The sequence below is a fragment of the Pseudochaenichthys georgianus genome, chromosome 17 (assembly GCF_902827115.2).
Source record: "Pseudochaenichthys georgianus chromosome 17, fPseGeo1.2, whole genome shotgun sequence".
NCBI lineage: Eukaryota > Metazoa > Chordata > Actinopteri > Perciformes > Channichthyidae > Pseudochaenichthys > Pseudochaenichthys georgianus.
In genome coordinates this window covers 24,164,147-24,184,172 of record NC_047519.1, presented here as the reverse complement: position 1 = coordinate 24,184,172, position 20,026 = coordinate 24,164,147, and the positions used below count along the sequence as shown (strand labels likewise).

The 20,026-nt window shown below is 40.1% G+C and overlaps 1 protein-coding gene and 1 long non-coding RNA gene across 6 annotated transcripts in view; one reads left to right on the top strand and one right to left on the bottom strand.

Annotated features, from left to right (window-relative positions):
• The window catches only part of LOC117461962 (uncharacterized), a 45,675-nt gene extending 37,030 nt beyond the window's left edge, over window positions 1-8,645 (bottom strand). For all 3 annotated transcript variants that reach the window (XR_004553768.2, XR_004553770.1, XR_004553769.1), the window contains exons 1-2: window positions 8,137-8,645; window positions 3,420-3,543 (exon numbers count right to left, since the gene is read on the bottom strand). This is a non-coding gene — a long non-coding RNA (uncharacterized lncRNA). The remainder of the gene's footprint in view (window positions 1-3,419; window positions 3,544-8,136) is intronic.
• On the top strand, window positions 7,496-18,208 carry LOC117461960 (plasma membrane calcium-transporting ATPase 1-like). Of its 3 annotated transcripts, none has more exons than XM_034103954.2 (19): window positions 7,496-7,584; window positions 9,874-10,056; window positions 10,434-10,631; window positions 11,034-11,291; window positions 11,852-11,977; window positions 12,172-12,336; window positions 12,528-12,671; window positions 13,128-13,342; window positions 13,573-13,815; window positions 14,189-14,430; window positions 14,507-14,744; window positions 15,053-15,232; window positions 15,561-15,648; window positions 15,940-16,046; window positions 16,335-16,526; window positions 17,037-17,250; window positions 17,383-17,594; window positions 17,691-17,798; window positions 17,953-18,208. In XM_034103954.2, exons 2-19 carry the CDS (start codon window positions 9,906-9,908, stop codon window positions 18,019-18,021), a joined length of 3,150 nt encoding a protein of 1,049 aa, XP_033959845.1. In that variant the 5' UTR covers window positions 7,496-7,584; window positions 9,874-9,905; the 3' UTR covers window positions 18,022-18,208. The 3 variants fall into 3 exon arrangements, with proteins under 3 accessions (XP_033959845.1, XP_033959846.1, XP_033959847.1); XM_034103955.2 differs by having other exon boundaries at window positions 7,506-7,578; XM_034103956.1 differs by lacking the exon at window positions 7,496-7,584 and having other exon boundaries at window positions 9,858-10,056.
• The last annotated feature ends 1,818 nt before the right edge of the window (window positions 18,209-20,026 follow it).

Genomic DNA, 20,026 nt, shown 5'->3' with positions numbered 1-20,026 from the left:
TTTTCACTTCGGCTGTGACTTTGTTTGTGCTCAGGATGAGTTTGGCTGTGTTTCGATGTGTATCGCTAAACAAGGAAACAACACCTCCACAGAGTTTAGCGCGATTCACAACGTCCCGACCAATCAGAGCACACTGTGCTCACAGGGAGGGTGGGGGCTGGAGCGATTGGAGCTACAACGAGCCGTTAAAGGCAGAGAGTGGGCTTGTTTGAGACAAGCAAGACCTGCGCAGACCTGCGCAGTTGCGATCAACGTCTTGCTAGTGCGTTGCATGATGGTTAGTCATTTTGTCCGACTTGCTCTGGAGGCTCGCCCACATGAGACTTTGAAATCTCGCGGGACAAAGACGCCCGCAGCCTTAAGAGCGAGGCGAGGCGAGTTGGCGCACTTGCTCTCCACGAGCTGCGGAAGCGAAATGCTTGATGGGAAACGGCTCGCTGGTATCTCGAGCTGAGCGCTCATTGGTGGGTTTTACCCCGTGCTGCTGATGAAACTCTCCAATTGGCTGGCAAAAGTTTGTTGTTGTTTTGTGTCAGTTTTACGTTGCCACATCCATTCCCATTTTTCATCATTGTTCCACAATGTTTATCATCATGAAATTAATATCTATATATTTTATACTATACTGCTTACCGTTTTCATACTTTATATATCTTAGCATATTCATACACACTGTTCATACTGCTCACAGGCTGATATCTAGTGTATTCATACCCCACTGTTTATTCATCATTCAATTCATTCTATATGTTATTCTGTAGATTGTGTACATTACTTTCCACTTCACTGCTTGTTGCACCTGGTTAGAAGCTAAACTGCATTCCGTTGTCTCAGTACCTGTAATATGTGCAATAACAATAAAGTTTCTCTTTAAGTTAAACCAAATCATTAAAATAAAATCTATTGTAATGTAATGATTTGGTTTAACCTTATTTATTGAATACATCATTTAAAATGGCAAGATTAAATCAAATTACATCCATGTTGTACACATCATAAAGCTTAAAGTGGCAGCTAAAGAATTAACACAGCAGCAGGTCTGTTCAATGCATGCTCATGAAGCTTCATGTGTGCGGATCTGAAGGGACTGATCATTTGTAGCCTGTCACCTATCAGTTTTGCAAACATTAAGAGGGAGGAGCATTTCTAATTATGGAACCCAGTCACTGGTGTGGTTCTTCATCATGACTGAATTAACAAACCTATATAAAGCAATGGAGATCACCTTTGTCTTCAGTGGGTAAAATGGAATTTGTGGTGCTTACACTGCGTGATGGACAGGGAGACATCACTGTAAGAGTCTCACAAGACATTTCCCAAAGACTACAAAATGGTGAGTAAACAACTAAATTGCATTCCAACAATCTGGATATCATTTTAAATGATGTAAATTATTTTTCAGATAACAGTTTAGCAGCTGCACTTATGCAGCAAGCAAGGGCTGCAACAAATGCACAAGGTAATCTATCATTTAAATCAAAAATGGTATTGTCTTTTAATGCAAATTAAACAAATGACATATTCATGTTTATTGTAAACAAATATTTAATTTTCTCTCAATCACAGTCCCTTTAGATCATGTCATTCTCCATACAATACATGTGGGATTTCTATTGCATCCACTTCATCTGCAACGAAAAACGCCAACGCAATTTCCGCCATTGCAAACCCAGCCAGTCAAGCCGACTCCGAGTCCGAGCTGTCCGACTTAAGACGAGCATTTTGACACCTCCCCCGGCTGCGATCGGCTACTCTCGTCTACTTTCGAGGCGAGCCGCAATGTGTCTCAAACAAGCCTAGTGAAATTCAGTGAATACACGTAGTTTACAGAGATGCTGTATGAGAAACCAATGTGAGTTTGGAAAATTGCACAATATAAATCTATTCTAGTAGACCTCAACAATGGAATTATGATCAGTGGAAATGGCCATGACATGGGACCTTTAAGATATTAGGCCAATGTTGCCACAGTCCATGCTCCAATACTCCAAAAACATCTATTTATAAACACATATCGTTAAGAATCAATACTACTTAGTTGAATCATCTGTCATCCTCCCTACCTTATGACATCAATCTGCTTTGTCACCCTGCAAAGTTTGACTTGGCTCTGGAATCAGATCTGACATCATTATTTTTCTGCAGTACATGAAAAAGGTTAGATTGATTTGACCTATTAGTGAGTCTCACTATGTCTTTGTATAGACCCACCCAGCCTGTGCAGTCACTTGTTGCTCATTCTGCCTGTTTACCTTCCTTCTGTTCTTCACTCTATGTTCAACACATTGACCTTCCCCTCCAATTATAGTCCAAGTAGCACTTGGCCCTCTCTTAATAAGTCCATCTCTCTCAGGTTGTCTTTGTCCTGAACCCTGTATCTGAAAGATAAATTGTGTTCCTTTTCATCCCTCTTTTACTATTTCTGCCTTTTAATCTGCATCATTAAGTATTGAGGCGGTCTCTGAGTGTGTATTATAGCTTTCCTCTCTTTGGATCCCTGCCCTGCTGTTTGTCTAACCAGAATAGAACAATGCAAAACTAAAAGTAGGACGTTGAAGCAGGTTATGAATAGATTAAAAGCAAAGAAGAGAAGTTGAATTTGACTTACAAAGTCCACATTCAAAAGGTTTGAAACAGAATAAGACCCTGATTGCTTCACCAGAAAGCACAGAAAGTCTGCAGATTAAACTGCAAGCTGAAAAGCATCTGGATTTACCAAACTTCCAATTTACTATAAATAGAACTACTGCCATTCTTCATGTCAGGCACTTTCAATCTGCCAACACAACAAAATCCAGTTTCTGATGTAATAATGTGAAGCCTTGTTCATATTTGAGACAGAATGGCATGTTAAGAGTCAGAGGATCCATAGATTTTGAATAGCTGATATTGGAGGAGCACAAGAGGAGACCTTGATAATCTTCTTTTCTCACAACCACAAACATTATGCAGAACATCTGCAATAAGCATTTGCACTTTCTATCCCTCTTCTCCTGTTTATTTGTTGTATTAGATATACAATATTACAATATGGAAGATTTATCGCTCCTAAAATATTATGTAAAATAATCTAATATTGTTTTTGTATTTTAGAATCCATTTTTCTTCTCAGCAGAGAACTGTTGAACATGTATTTCCTGAGAGTGATTAAGCATGCAAGGCTGACTGTGTATGTAGGCCATTTGCACCAGCATCATTTGGCCATTTGCACCAGCTTCAGTGCTGTTATGTTAAATGTTTGTTGTTTGTGTTTCATGTATTTTTGTCTGGATATTTGTCTGTTGATGTTGGACATGGAGCTGCTGTGACGCAAGTCAAATTTCAGACTTGATCTGACAAATAAAGTAATATCGTATCATATTTATTGGACTCTCATTAAAACACAGGAGAAAGAGCAGAAGACATAAATGAGGTAGGACCTGGTGGTGTGATGATTTGCAGTCCATACTTTAGTGCAGGTTGCTCCCCAGCTGATTCAGGCTGATCAACAGCATCAAAGATGTCCACAGCTGTCACTGTTTGGCCCTTTCAGGTTCCTGATCACTGGAGCATATAAAACATTTTTGTAAGAAGAGCTGCAGAGGAGCAGAGGATGTAAACCAGTCAAGAGCCAGGTTTTGCGCACAAGTGTACTGTTGGTCACAAATGCAACACTGTATTGTCCTCACAGCAGTCCATCTCACTGTCACTTTCTATTCTCATTTGAAAAGCTAATACAGCTCGATAGAGGAGGGGGGGAGACAGGTGGAGATGGATGGCGAGGGTCAAACTGCACTCACAAAAGACACTTGGGCAGAGAGGGGAATAACTAGCACAATGTTTCCCCCTGATGGATTAAAAAAGCATGTTAATCTGAACGCCATGGCTAGTCAACATTTACACGATGTAAACCCTAAAGCAGTTCCTTTGAAAATGAATCAAAAACAAAGTGCTCCTTGCTGTTCATCCTTTTCATTTTCATTTTAAACAAGTCTCTAACGGATACATAAATATTTTTTAACTAACTAAATTACTTTTTAACGACAATGGAAAAAGCATTCACCACAGATTTTGTACATATTGAAGTAGCTGCAAAAGATTCCAGTTACAGGCTGCCACAACAAGTGAGCAGACTGATCTTCAATTTTGATTTAGACCACACCACTTAAAAGATAAATTACATCATCAGGTGTCAAGAACACTAAAGCTTTTATGTTGTGTTGATGAATCTTAATGCATGAAAATACCACTATTTTGTAATGTGGCATCTCCTAAGGTTTAACTCAAAATGCAGCACTTCATGTTATATGAATGTATTTCACTGTATTATTACTGTGAGGTCATACATTGAAGTCAATTGTGTTTCTGTGCCCATCATTTGAGATTAAGAAAAAAACAGAATCCAATACCTTTTATGTGCACACCACACACTTAGCCACATTTTAAATCGTGGGCATTTCTTTCTTGGTGTTTTGCTGACATCTGGTGGACACAATTGAAACGTTTTGACTAAACTGAGTCAAGGTCCAGACATAAACTATAGCCTATGGGTCCAAAAAGTCATTTGTAAAAAAATATTAAATAACCATTGAATTCAGATATGAATATATAACATCTAAGAAATCTCCTAATTAAAATACATGCTGAACTGATTTTGGCTTAAAGTTGATCTCGATACTTGTTTTAGGTAACATAAAAATGAATGATATTTCATATGTGACACGTTATGTGAATAATGTATTACATTGAATCAGATACATAATTGGTTGAATATAGTTAATGTCAGTTTTCAAGTTATAGTATTTAATTAATGTGCTCTTCGTGTACACAATATGATTAACCTTTGTACCAATACCTAATATAACGGATATGCTGCTTCAATTACACATTTCCCACTTATATTGATAACTTATGAAGGGAAGTGAACAGATGAATGACACATGACTATTTGCACTATTTGCACTTTCATGAAATGACGTCACCCTACCAAACACACTGAGCAACAGGATGCAGAATGAGTCACAGGAATCATTTAGGGGTGATGGTCCATGACTGAGGATTTCAGATTGACCAATGAAGTATCACCTGATTTCATAAAATACACTTTTATTTGAATAATTTCTTCTGAGAGATTTAGCTAACATTTTAGGCCAAACATAACTTGGGTCATATATTGTGATTTATACTTTACTGTAGTCCACGTTAACAAAAAGTATGGAAATATCACAAAAACTTGAAGTATGTTAATGGTAGGGTATGGCTATCTCTGTTTTGAAATCTGTTTGCCCATGTTGAACTCCCCCCTGGTATTTCTCTCCTCAGGTCACAGGGAAGCTTGGGAATGACTGCTAAACATAGATCTGAGCGTGACACATGAGGATTTCCCTGACAGCTGAGAAACTTCCTGCAGGTCAGCTGGTGTGTGTTATGGCAACCAAGATGCAAACTTCATGGCACCATGCTCAAACGTCACATGTGAAAGTGTGTCATTCTTAATCATTTTAGAATGATCAATAATAAAAGCACTGAAGCAGCTATTGCCATATAAACCTGAATATTAGTCTAAAGATAAATATACATTTACCAAAAACTGGAGAAAAGTCCTCTATATACATAATGACAGTACAACAAAGTCAATTATTGCAGGAATTAACGTTTTTTTAATGCAAGGCCATTGTGTGGAGTTTGACACTTTGGCGCCACCCAGTGATGGTCTGCATATAAAACAGACAGCAATACAAATTTAGTAATGTGCTCATCTAACTCAAGAACTCATGGAATTAATGATGTTACTGCAACCCATAGACTACACAATTGTTCACTGAGGTTGGCTCTTTGGCAAGTTAAGCTCTTATTAATAATAATTAGAAACAAACTGAATATCCGTGGTACGGAGTATTAGGGCCACACTTAGAAGAAAAAAACAGAGAGATTTCGAGAATAAAGTCGTAATAATACGAGAATAAAGTCATAGTTACGAGAATAAAGTCGTAATATTATGAGAATAAAGTCATAATTACGAGATTAAAGTCGTAGTTTCATAAGTGACTTGAGAAGGAGACAACAGCAACGTCCTGCAATAAAATGAGGAATGTGGAGCATCTTGTGAAGCAGTAGCCTACTTTAGTTTAGGTTTCTCAAATAACAAAATACTTTATCTTTTGGCACATCAGCATCAGATTATCATAAGTATTAGAACTTTGAAAAGGTTGTGTAAGAAACAATGTCTATTATTTCGAAGAAAGAACCAAACGGACTTGGAGGAGATTGTCTCCTTTCTGCAGGAGGAAATGGCTGGTTCTGGCCGACTACAAGGCTATCGTTGGTTACATCTACGAGCTGTTCAAAGGGGATTTGTTGTTTCACAAGAAACGATGAGACTTGTAATCAAGGCTTTGAATCCAGAAGGAGTCGAACGATAGCCTTGTAGTGGAATCGGAATGAGCTCCCCATTGAAATCAGGACAGCAGATAGCTTACACATCTTCCGGCGCAGACTGAAAATTCATCTCTTTCGACTCCACTTCGAGCGATAGAATTACTAACAAAGAATTGCTAACAAAGCACTTATATACTAATAAAGGACTGGCTTATCTAAAGCCAGTTGAGTATCACTTGAAATGTTTTGGCTCTATGAAACCTGATGTACTTATATGATTCTGTTTTCTTCAAGTTTGTATCTTCTTGGTCAAATGCACTTATTGTAAGTCGCTTTGAATAAAAGCGTCAGCTAAATGCAATGTAATGTAATGTAGTCGGCCAGAACCAGCCATTTCCTCCTGCAGAAAGGAGACAATCTCCTCCAAGTCCGCTTCTCAAGTCACTTATGACCTTATTCTCGTAACATTACGACTTTATTCTCGTAATATTACGACTTTATTCTCGTAATTATGACTTTATTCTCGTAACTATGACTTTATTCTCGTATTATTACGACTTTATTCTCGAAATCTCTCTGTTTTTTTTCTCTAAGTGTGGCCCTAATACTCCGTCGTACCGTGGGCCTACCCTAAACTAATTATAAAAAATATGTATCCAGTTTGTCCAATGTAATTAATTATACTATTCCACAATGATTTAAACTCCATTCAGAAGCAGCTAACGTTCAGAACAATAGTGATATAGCCTACAGTATATATTTATAATATATCTGGATTCACTGGGTCACATGGATTGAAAGCTATTGTGTATGCATGTCCAACAATGCATGTCCTAGTCCTAGTCCTAGTCCTAGTCTTAAATAGGACAATGCATGCTATTTAAAATATATATATATGATCTTCTATTAAAAACATAATTAATAAGGAGGCAATACAAAATAACTGTAAAATACTTTAAAATATATATTTTTGAAACAGTTGTTTTAATTGTCTTTGTTCTGCTTTTCTATGTAGCTGGGTATCACTCACTGTTGTTAAAGGGTTTGTATGTAAACAATAAATTATGTTTTGTTCATTACTGAATAAAGAATACACATTTAAAAAATACTCCAGACAGGGTTTCCGTTCTCTCCGCCATTACAGCAGGGGTATAAACGGTGTAGAATGAAGTGTTTAGCCCTATTTACAATATTTCTTCAGCATCTGCATCTAACTTAATGGTAAAGGTAAGTGACTCTTTAACTTTTTCAGATTCATTTAGCAAGTGTTAAGTGTGTTTCAAACTGTTTGGTAATTAAACAGCGCCACCTAACGCCGCAGTGTCCTCGGTGCTATCATTTAGCGAGCTAACATTTATCTACCATTAATGCAGTTTGACTGTATAAGAAGCTAACATTATGTTATATGACAATCATGTTTCTTGCCACCAAATTATGTTTATTTAATTAAAGTTAAAAACGTACTTGCTTTAATAAATAATACTGCTGTTAATTATATAGGTGTCGACATTAGACTGACAACATTTTTTTTTAAACTCTATTTATTTACATAATACATTTCTCCCATGCTAACGTGTTAGCCCTCTTTCTATGTGGCGGTTTATCCCTGTTGTTAACGGTTTTGTAAGTAAACAATGCATGATGTTATGGTTATATTATGTTGATGAGAGAAAAATATAATTAAAAAAAATACTCGACGGCGTTTTCGTTCTCTCGTCCTCAAAAGCAGGGGTGTAAACTTAATATTTATAATTTGTAAGTCCTAGTTTCATTACTTACCATGTTCTTCAGTATCTGCATCCAATGTGTTGGTAAAGGGAAGTGACTCTAGAAATCCAGCTTCGCAGTAGCCTGCTATATGATTATTCACATTAATTTAGCAAGTGTTCAGTGTGGTAAAGTGAGATCTTTAAAAACTGTTTTGGTTATTAAACAGCGCCACCTAACGTCTTACTGTCCTAGGGGCTATCGTGTAGTTAGCTAACATGTGTCCATGTTGATGTCGTTTGATTCAGAGAAGCTACATGTAACGTTAAAGTTTATAATAAACCAAAAATGTGTATTGACAAATGCCACCAAATTATTTAAGTAGCCTATCTTCGACACTAGACTGACAACATATATTTCTTATGTTGTCTAAAAATCCTGCTTGTAGAACTGTTTAATGAACTATGTTACATGTAGCAGAGTAATTAAGAAGCTAATGTTAAAGGATCAATGACAATCATAGGTGTAGTTAAGTGAGATGGTCAACTTATTTTACATTTTTAATAAAGAGGCTGTAGCTGCCTAAGGTTTACCAAGTATGAATACAGTGATTTATTTGAATAAAGGAATCCCTGCAGGAATTCAAAACATAATAATGCTTTACAACCGTTTCTCCTATTAGTAGTGTTAGCAACATGTGTTTATATTCAAACGTCTGGGCCCATAGCACTGCTGACAAAAGCAACATTATAATCACACATCGCTAGTGAAACATAGGGTTCTCATGGAGAGCTATCAAGGTTCAAGGTTCTTTATTTGTCATCCACACATCTATTGAAAAAGAGAGAAAAGGGAAGTCATAAAGCTGTTCAGGTAATAATAAGATTGGTTGTGATTAAAAAAGAAAGTCAATTAAAACTTAAGCTACCCTTATTATTTGTTTATTTTAAAGTTGAGAACATTTTAAAATGCAAATGTTTTGAAAGTTTCCTGTTATGAATCGTGCTATTTAATGCAGTTAATTTACTTGAAATGATAAAATAAACAGTGTGAACCTCACTTTAAGCAAAACAATACCAAGGACATGAGCTTGGAGTCCTGCTTGACAAATCATGCACCTTTGTGTAGTGATTTTTCTACATTTCTACCCACAGGTACATGTCTGAAATGACCTGTCCTGGAGGCTAACTACTTAGAACAGGGGTGTCAAACTCAATTTCATCGTGGGCCACATTAGCATTATGGTTGCACTCAAAGGGCCGGTTGTAACTATATAAATATACATATATAAATACATAATATATATGAAATAATGTATTATATTATTGCCTCTGCATTGGATTTGTATTGGAGAGGGTAATCACTTCATAATTAACTACGTCTGAAAGCAGAAGTCTAGGGCAAATAAGTGCAAGTCTCTTCAGTGCGCATGTCACAACATGAGATGCATTGTGGGACATGTGCTTCTGTAAGATAAGATAAGATAAGATGGACCTTTATTAATCCCTGTGGGGAAATTCAGTTGTTTAACAGCAACAGGGTAAGATTGAAAAACAGGACAGCACAGATTCACACAGATGAATAAAATTAAGGATAAATCAAAGATTAAAAAAATGATAAATAACTGTAAAATAAGAAATTAATTAAAATGAACATCTATAGACATACTGTAAAGTAGCATGTAACCATATAATAAACGTATTATATTCTTTGCAAGCTCTTGCGAGCCACATAAAATGAAGTTGAGGGCCGGATTTGGCCCCCGGGCCTTGAGTTTGACACCCCTGACTTAGACTATGTTTTTGGTAGGTCTCTGAGGAGTCCCGGAGAAAGGAGATACAATGAAGGATAAGGAGGGGCATTTCGGCTGCTCCTTGCAGGAGCTGCGCTCCCTCATGGAGCTAAGAGGAGAAGAATCCTGTGCAATGATCAAGGAACAGTATGGAGATGTCAACGGACTGTGTTCCCTGCTGAGAACATCACCTGTCAATGGTACATATGATGAGGAACACTGCTTCTGTGTTAGGTTGGTGTCTCTGGTTACTGCCAGATGTTGCATCACACCAAGTTTCAAAGACGGACAAATCCTTGAAATGAACAGAAGACAACCAAACGTGTCTAATATTATAAGAACATTCTTATAATAACACACGTTTGTCAATAATACAGCCCAACAGATTTGGAATCTATGGACATTTTGACCCCCCCCCCTGCATTTGAAACGCATATTGTTAGCGAAGCATTACGGCAAATTATACAAGTCTCTTAAGATAGAGATTCCAGAAGGTTTCTAAAACAAAAATAATATATTCAATAAACTGAGTGGGTAGGACATGAGTCTGATATTGTCTTTGTGTCTCCTGCTGCAGGTTTGGATGGAACAGTAGAGGACATCAACAGAAGGCAAAAGGAGTATGGACAAAACGTCCTCCCTCCTCAAAAGGCAAAAACCTTTCTGCAGTTGGTGTGGAAAGCCCTGAATGATGTCACACTCATCATCCTCCAAGTGGCAGCCATCATTTCTCTAGCACTTTCCTTCTACAGTCCACCCAGTGCTGACAGACAGCGTGAGTTTAGATGTTGCTTTTAAACAATCAAATGAACCTGTGTGTAGACACCTCACAGCTTGTTTTCAGGTCCAAAAAATAGCTATTTTAATGATATTAAAGTTTAATGCTACACATTGTAAGTGGGGTGGCAGCTTTGAGTGACAGATGGGTACGTCTCAGGTCACTCTTCCTCAGCCTTTTAGCTTGATTTTCATTGCATATTTAAATTGTACCTGTTTTAATATCATCATCTTCATTTAAGTTATTTTCAACAAACATATTAAAACATTAGATATATTCACTCCTTTTCTATGACATGTATAAGATTTAGGTCAGCACTGTTTGAGTGGTTAAATAAGCAAGGTCAAATAACTTAATGTTTAAAATAACTTAATGTTGACACACGTTGTCTGGGTTCAGACTGCGGCAAAGCGGCCGGCGGCGTGGTGGAGGACAGTGAGGCGGAGGCTGGATGGATCGAAGGTGCAGCCATCCTCCTGTCTGTGGTCTGCGTCGTCCTGGTGACAGCCTTCAACGACTGGAGTAAGGAGAAGCAGTTCCGCGGGCTCCAGAGCCGCATCGATCAGGAGCAGAAGTTCACCGTGGTCCGGGCAGGGCACGTGATCCAGATCCTCGTGTCGGAGATTGTCGTCGGAGACATCGCACAAGTCAAATATGGTAAGAGGAAAAAGTGGATCAGCTAAAACACAGCTCACCGTTGATTGAAAGTGATGAAGACTGCCAAAATAACTGCTTGCAATATAGCTATTTGGAAATGCTTTACGATGTCAGTTTTGACAGGGAATTTTGTATTTGTCATGACATCTAGCTCCTTTTGAATTGGACTATTTATCAGATATGGGAGAATTCTCAAACGAAACACACACAGTCTAATTACGAGGTCTTGCGTTATAATTGTTAGTCATTTTAGACATAAGCATCTTAAAAAAGTGAATGTAGCATAATGACATTGAGGTGTCCTAGGAAAACTACTATTGAAAATCTTCAATTAGTTTAGTAACGCTCTCAGTTCAATGTAACAATGACTCTGGCTCTCAGAGAAGAACACGGGTCTAATGTCTTCTTTTGTAGACGGAATAATCGTGTCCGAAAGTTGTTTCAATACAATCATTTTATTGTTGTTATCCTCCAGTCCTCATGCGACAGATACAATGTTGTGATGAGGACCTGATGAGGGTGAGCTGTTGTTACAGTGTACCTGTTGGTTGTTTTTCCAGGTGACCTCCTGCCTACTGACGGCGTCCTGATCCAGGGCAACGATCTGAAAATTGATGAGAGCTCTCTGACCGGGGAGTCGGATCATGTGAAGAAGAGTGTCGACAACGACCCCATGTTGCTGTCAGGTGCTCCACCCTTCTCCATTCACATGAAAACACAGCAGGAAAAAGGACCATGACCGATAAACAACATGCATATTATTTCAATTCAATTTATTTGATTTAAATACCACCCAATAATCGTGATCTCAGTAAGGTCCAGAATAATCCAAAAGCCCTACCGTCTGAAGCTTCCATCATGATCTGTCTCTCCCCCTCAGGTACCCATGTGATGGAGGGCTCTGGCAAGATGTTGGTCAGTGCTGTTGGAGTGAACTCTCAGACTGGAATCATCTTCGCGCTGCTTGCTGCTGGTGAGGAAGATGACAGTGATGATGCTGTTGAGGAAGATGGCAAACAAAAGAAAGAGCAGGTGGACAACAAAGGTAAGTTCAGAACACAAAGTAATCTGATTATTCTAGAGACTGCTTACCATGAATCATTATAACTTTAGTGCTTCATTCAAGTAGTTGAAGTTTAATTTAGTCATAACAATACAGATTTCATCAGCTGCTATGCTGGGTTAAACCTGGCGTCATAGACTCGACTTGTGTTATTGCCTTCCTATCCTCTGTAGAACAAAACGATGATGACGTTGTGATGGACATGCGGCCGCTCAACGAGGATGGACAACCAGAAAAGAAGAAAAATCTATCAACGAAGACCAAGTCAGTCCTCCAGTTGAAGCTGAACAAACTGACCATGCAGATCGGCAAAGCAGGTACTGATTATATTAAATCATATCATTGTTTGGCCTTCTATTACAGTTAGTAACCTTAATAACTGAACTACATGATTGTCTGTGCACAACACACACACACACACACACACACACACACACACACACACACACACACACACACACACACACACACACACACATTTGTCTCTCCTTTTGTCTATTAATACAAATCACAACTGTCAAAAAACTACCATACAAATCATGATTTCACCATCATGAGTTCCAGTGTGTGGTGAAACAATGACCTCCCACTCTCATACAAGGGTGGTCCTCTTCCCTTTTGAAAATCAATGTCGACAGTCCATTGACAACTCATCGTCATCTCATGAGAAAAACTGGGTTTTAGTCTCAGTTCACTCTCAGTTTGGTCTCTGCATGAAAACACTTTTCACTGCTCATTAAAGAACTAAAATGTATTTTCATCTGTGTCTTCAGGACTGCTCATGTCGTCTCTCACCGTCCTCATCCTCATCACTCGCTTCCTGATCGATACCTTCTGGGTGCAGTCTGTTCCCTGGTCCAGCGACTGTATGCCCATCTACGTGCAGTTCTTGGTCAAGTTCTTGATCATCGGTGTGACGGTGCTGGTGGTGGCTGTGCCTGAAGGTCTCCCTCTGGCCGTCACCATCTCCCTGGCCTATTCAGTCAAGGTCTGTTAGTACACAACATTACACAGCCCATCACTCCCACACTGAACATGTACAGTCAACAGCATTAGGTTAAGGACAACATTTGCCACATTCCATGTTGGTGTTAAGCCTTTCAAAAATGTCCACTGCCAGACAATCCTGTCTGAATCACTGTTCGTTCTGTAAATGTTTGTAGTAAATTCAGAATAAAGCACTTCAAATGGGGTAACTCTGAATTCCCCATTTGTCAGAAAATGATGAGGGACAACAACTTGGTTCGCCACCTGGACGCCTGTGAGACGATGGGCAACGCCACAGCCATCTGCTCCGACAAGACAGGCACGCTGACGATGAACCGCATGACGGTCGTGCAGGTTTTCATTACAGGGCACTATTACAAAGGGTTGCCGAGGTTGAAAGACATCCCAGCATCGGCCATGGATCTACTCACCACGGGCATAGGGGTCAACTGCGCGTACACCTCCAAGATACTGGTGAGATTTAAAAATACCTGTCCATTCAGGAAGCTCAAGGAAGTGTTTCCCACTGGTGGTCCCGTTATTTTGCTATTTATTTATTTATTTCTGGCTTCTGGTTATGGACAGCTTGCCATGGTTTACTAATTACTAAAGAAGCCACATTTGTCATTACAGATCTCCAAATTGTCATATATTTGATCTAAGCCCTGGAAAACATTGAGCACTTCTTATCTCATTTGTTGTTGTGTGTTGCCAATGCTATTGGATTGATGTTATTGTCATGTGCTGCTGCATTTGATTCACACACCCTTTAAAGAACCTGATTTGTAATGAAATACATTTAACTTCTGCTGTGATTTGGCACCCTCTCTGCTGCTGTGTCCTGCAGGCTCCAGAGAAGGATGGTGGGCTCCCTAGCCAGATAGGAAACAAGACTGAGTGTGCCTTATTGGGATTCTCCCTCAAGCTGGACCGACACTACCAGGCCATCCGCGAAAGAATACCAGAAGAGAGTCTCTTCAAGGTCTACACCTTCAACTCGGAGAGGAAGTCTATGAGCACCGTGCTGTATAACCCTGATGGCAGCTACCGAATGTTCAGCAAGGGGGCCTCTGAGATCCTGCTCTTGAAGTAGGTTTGCTGCTACTGCTCACACAACTCTGGCTCAGTTATATGATGATTACATGACTCTTTCCTGTTGTTCCAGGTGTTGTATGATCCTGGCACCCAGCGGCGAGGCAATTCCCTTTGGAACCCGGAAACGAAAAGAAATGATGAAGCAGGTGATCGAGCCGATGGCATCTCAGGGCCTCAGGACCATCTGCCTCGCTTACAAAGATTTCCCAGCCGCTGACGGAGAGCCCAACTGGGAAGACGAGGGAGACATCCTCAGCAACCTCACCTGCATCGCTGTGGTCGGCATCGAAGACCCTGTACGACCTGAGGTACGTCAACTCAGTCTTTACAAAGGGACACATGGAGGCAACCGGTCAATAACAGTACAAATACACAGTATGTCAGCACTTTGTGAGGGTTTTCAACTAGTGGAATTATGAAATGTGTCTCTTTTAAGCGTGTTAGAGAGAGAAAATAATTCTGATAACTATCGGTGCTGATATTTAGAGGAGCTCTAGAGGTAAACGGGAGACATTCGTTTGAAGGAGAGAAGTTTTGGGAACACTTTATGACAATGAGTGTATCAACAGAATTGTTGAGCACCTTTTCTTATTGTTTCTTCTGTTGTCCTCATCAGGTACCAGAAGCTATCAGAAAGTGCCAGCAGGCCGGGATCACTGTCCGCATGGTAACCGGAGACAACATCAGTACTGCCCGGGCCATAGCCTGCAAATGTGGCATCCTGAACACTGGAGATGACTTCCTGTGTATTGACGGCAAGGAGTTCAACCGACTGATCCGCAACAGTCAGGGAGAGGTCAGACAAAGATAGACTGAATCACAGACATCAGTGTATGATCTCAATCCATCATGACCCCTCACAGTTCTTTGTAGTTCCAACAACTTCACATTTTAGCACTTCTGGCACTATACACATTGTGAAAGGTACATTTGAGATTGTTGTCCTTTTTAAATGTCCTGTCCCTGATATGTTCTCACAACCACTTGAATTCTCTTTTTAACCCTTGTAGGCACACTAACAACAGTTTTAGGGGAAACTAGCCTAATTTCAGTCTGCTACACTGATTTAAATGTATGTTACTCAACTAACACTTCATGTTTATCTCGTTTTGGTTTTTGTGCAGATTGAGCAGGGGCTCATCGACAACATTTGGCCGAATCTGAGAGTCCTTGCCAGATCGTCTCCGACCGACAAATACAATCTGGTCAAAGGTGAGCCACACTAAACGAGGTCAAGGAGAGTCATAGGGGTCACATAGACGGGGATTGGGACAAGTATGGCAATGTAATAAAAACATCAAAATCAATGGGAAGCAAACTTTTAATGTATGCATATATACAAATTCAGAGGAAACTCTGAACCCTACATTTAAGAAATAGATCAAACATGCTGAAAGGAGGGGCTCAAAACAACAGAGAACAACAGTGTTCTAGCTGTTTTCAAAGACCATCAGAATGTTGCCCTTAAGTGTGTCTAAGCCGCGTGTGCTCATCATTGCTCAGGTATCATCGACAGCACTGTGCTGGAGAAGAGGCAGGTTGTCGCGGTAACTGGAGATGGAACAAATGACGGCCCTGCCCTCAAGAAAGCGGATGTTGGCTTTGCCATGGTAACTATTGGCGCTAATGTCATCAGACTGATTCTTATTTCAAACTTTGTACAATTATTACTGTAACAAATTACTATTGATTTGAGAAACGGAAAATATAAAATGATTGATTCTGCATCATTTATGTTTTTCTACTATCAACCGTTTTAGGCTATTCCTCTAAGAAAACAAATATTGATGACTTCATGATCCACCTGCGATGCAACACCAGTCCTGGTCTAAACCTAGGCTCAGAGTCAGTTCTGGTGTAAGCTTTGCGTTGACTAACCACCATGCTGTGTTGTGCAGGGCATTGCAGGGACGGACGTGGCGAAGGAGGCGTCTGACATCATCCTGACGGACGATAACTTCAGCAGCATCGTGCAGGCAGTGAAGTGGGGCAGGAATGTTTACGACAGCATCTCCAAGTTCCTGCAGTTCCAGCTCACAGTCAATGTTGTCGCCGTCATCGTGGCCTTCACCGGGGCCTGTATCACCCAGGTGACAGCCTCCTGACTCCTCTGCTGCCTACACGATGGGTGGACAGAATGACTTTAAATATTCACCCACACACTCACCCTGTTGCTAAAAAAAGGCTGCCGAGCTACCATAAGGTGCTGGGTGGGCCACTGGGAACAATTTCATGGTTCAGTCTCTTTTTCAAAGCCTCAAAGACGGTGTAGACGAGTGAACTACACTGGCTTCAAACAGGAACATGTTCATTGGGAATCTCTTTTTCTTCTTTTAAACATGACAGATAACATTAAATGCATGGCATTCTAAAGAGAATCGTCAAACACAAAATGAATGTGTGTGTGTGTGTGTGTGTGTGTGTGTGTGTGTGTGTGTGTGTGTGTGTGTGTGTGTGTGTGTGTGTGTGTGTGTGTGTGTGTGTGTGTGTGTGTGTGTGTGTGTGTGTGTGTGTGTGTGTGTGTGTGTGTGTGTGTGTGTGTGTGTGTGTGTGTGTGTGTGTGTGTGTGTGTGTGTGTGTGTGTGTGTGTGTGTTGCCAGGACTCTCCTCTGAAAGCTGTGCAGATGCTGTGGGTGAACCTCATAATGGACACCTTTGCTTCACTGGCTCTGGCCACCGAGCAGCCAACCGACGCGCTGCTGCTCAGGAAACCCTACGGCCGCGACAAGCCCCTCATTTCTCACACCATGATGAAGAACATTGTCGGACACGCCATCTACCAGCTGGCCGTAATCTTCACCCTGATCTACCATGGTCAGTGAACGCAGCAAACCTTAGTGGTCTAAAACAGGCTCACTTAAAACCTCCTAATAAGAAACATTTGATAGCCTTATTACAACTGACTTACTAATTAATGATGAATTACTTTGACCCTCCCTTTCACAGGGGAGATTTTGCTCAACATTGCCAGTGGCAGAAACGCCCCCCTCCACGCTCCGCCCTCTGTACACTACACCATAGTGTTCAACACCTTTGTACTCATGCAAATCTTCAATGAGATCAATGCAAGGAAGATCCATGGAGAGAGAAACGTGTTTGAGGGGATTTTAAAAAACACCATCTTCTGCGTCATCCTCCTGGGAACCCTCCTCGCCCAGGTAACCTGGGAGGGCTATCGTCACACCTGGTCTGGTTCACAGTGAGGAGTAATGAAAGATTCGCTGGATGATGCTGTGTCTCCCTTCCTCCTGTAGATCCTCATTGTGCAGTTTGGGGGCTCACCCTTCAGCTGTGTGGCTCTGAACTGGCAGCAGTGGCTGATCTGTGCCTGTCTGGGTCTCGGCAGCCTGCTGTGGGGACAGGTGAGACAGGGATGACATGCAATTAAACATTGACCTGGTCCTTTCTGCAGCTGATCATCATTAGACAGTAAAAACAGTCTACAAACATGTTCAGCTCATACGGATAGTGTTGCCGATGTGTCTTATTGTTGTGTATTTTTACCCTGTCTCTCAGGTGGTGTCCAGCATCCCAAGCTGCGGCTGCCGGAAGGTTATAAAGCCTGCGACTCGTGCAGAAAAGTGACCGCACTGAGAAGAGGAGCCAGGGGCCTGTGGAAGAACCACACATGCTGCCTGGCCTGGTCCCATACAATTAAGTGGTGCTGCCCTCATTGTATTTGTATTATTAGTTAGGTGCAAACAGAGTTGCCCTTTCAAAATCTACTAATTTCATATTGCAGAATAAAGAGCAGTCAATGATGCTTTAAAAAGTATTTATTATTTTGCTAACATGTGTTAGGCTGCCTATTATCTCAAACAATGATGCAGATATACATAAGCTCTTATGATAAATTAGATAAAGTGAATATATGTAATTTATTTCATGAAAACTATCAGTCATTTAAATTATGAAATTGCTGTTAAATGTCTTTGACATTCATACAAATATCTGCATTAGGAAAATGACTACAATTGTTTCTGGGCTGGATTAAGCTCATACATCTGTTGTTATGACATATGCATATACACAATGACATCTCAGTGCAGCGAGATCTCTGATATCATGAGTCTCTTCTTACCCTGATGAACGGACTTCGATCCCTGACCCTAACCCTGTGCTTTTAAAATCAGTGCTAAACTCTATCAGTCATTCCTCGGGGCACTAATCCATGAGCAACTGGCATTATGCAGTCATCAAGGGCGCAAAATAAAATAAAAGTATTTTACACAAAAATAAGACAGAATTACTTGAATCGATGCTGGAAGTAATCATGATTATCCTGCAAGGTGGTGCTTTACCTTAAACAACTCTCCAGAGTACAGTACAATTGTATAACACCTCACAGTTAACCAATTTAAGGATGCATTTCCCATGATTAACAATGTGCAAATAACTACCATAGTGCAATGCCCATACAACTGCCAGCCTGATGTGCTTCACACTCATTCATAGGCTAACTCACCAGTGAGCAGAAAGCAGTGGTGTGGTTTCTATATGAACAATACAAAATACAAATAACCTTTCACAAACAGGTATTTCATAACTGCTTACAATTGTAAGGAAGACATTTCAACTATTATTGGCAGTCACAGGCTGCTGTATACTAAACACCACTCTCACTGACAGAACCAACCCGATATCACGGCAAGACGTGAACATGTGACGATTTACCATGCTGGGAGATGTGAAGATGTCACGATTTTGTCCCTTCAAACGTGACAAAACGTGTTGGACTTAACATTGTTTAAAAAGTAACCACGTTAGCCTAGCTGTGGTGGCTACCATTAGCAGCTAGCATTTGCGCTCCGATTTTTACATAAAAATGGAATAATGGATTATAAATTCAATCATTTTTTTATACATAGACGTTAAAAACCTATGGATTAACCGATTCAGCCGCGTTTTTTCTCATTTTAATGCCATTGAACACGTCTTTTGATCAGATTGACAGCTACGGTGGTGAGACGATCTCCCTAGAAGCTCTGTAAAGGTACATGTTGTGATGACTGTATTTGCTTCCCCTGTCGCGAGTCCGGATCACTCAGTGATGATACTATATACCTATATAATCTGTGGAGTCTCAGCTTTAATCGGATATATTGTATGTGCAGCTACGATAAGTAATAAGGGTACTTTTATCTTGAGTTCTGTGCCAATGTCCATTAGCATTTTTCGCTCGGGGGTCATTTAGATGCTTCTTATGAGACCGTGGTCAATTTGGTTTTATATTGGACGTTGGATATTCGACACATTCGAAAAATCTATTTAACACTGGCTTCGATGGACGAACTTTTGTCAAACCAACTTCGATGTGTTAATACAAGGCCTGCCTATATAACACAAAGCTTTTTTTTCAAAAAACCCACCTTTTGATTTTATACTATTTTTTAATGTTAAATGCTATACATCTATTATGCGGCTTGACCTTTTCACCTACCCATGTCAAAACACATCTGATGAACTCAGCTAACTGCCCTACACTTAACGCAAAGCTTTTTTTTTCCAAAAAAACCCACCTTTTGATTTTATACTTTTTTTTTAATGTTAAAAAATTCTATAAATCTATTATGCGGCTTGACCTTTTCAC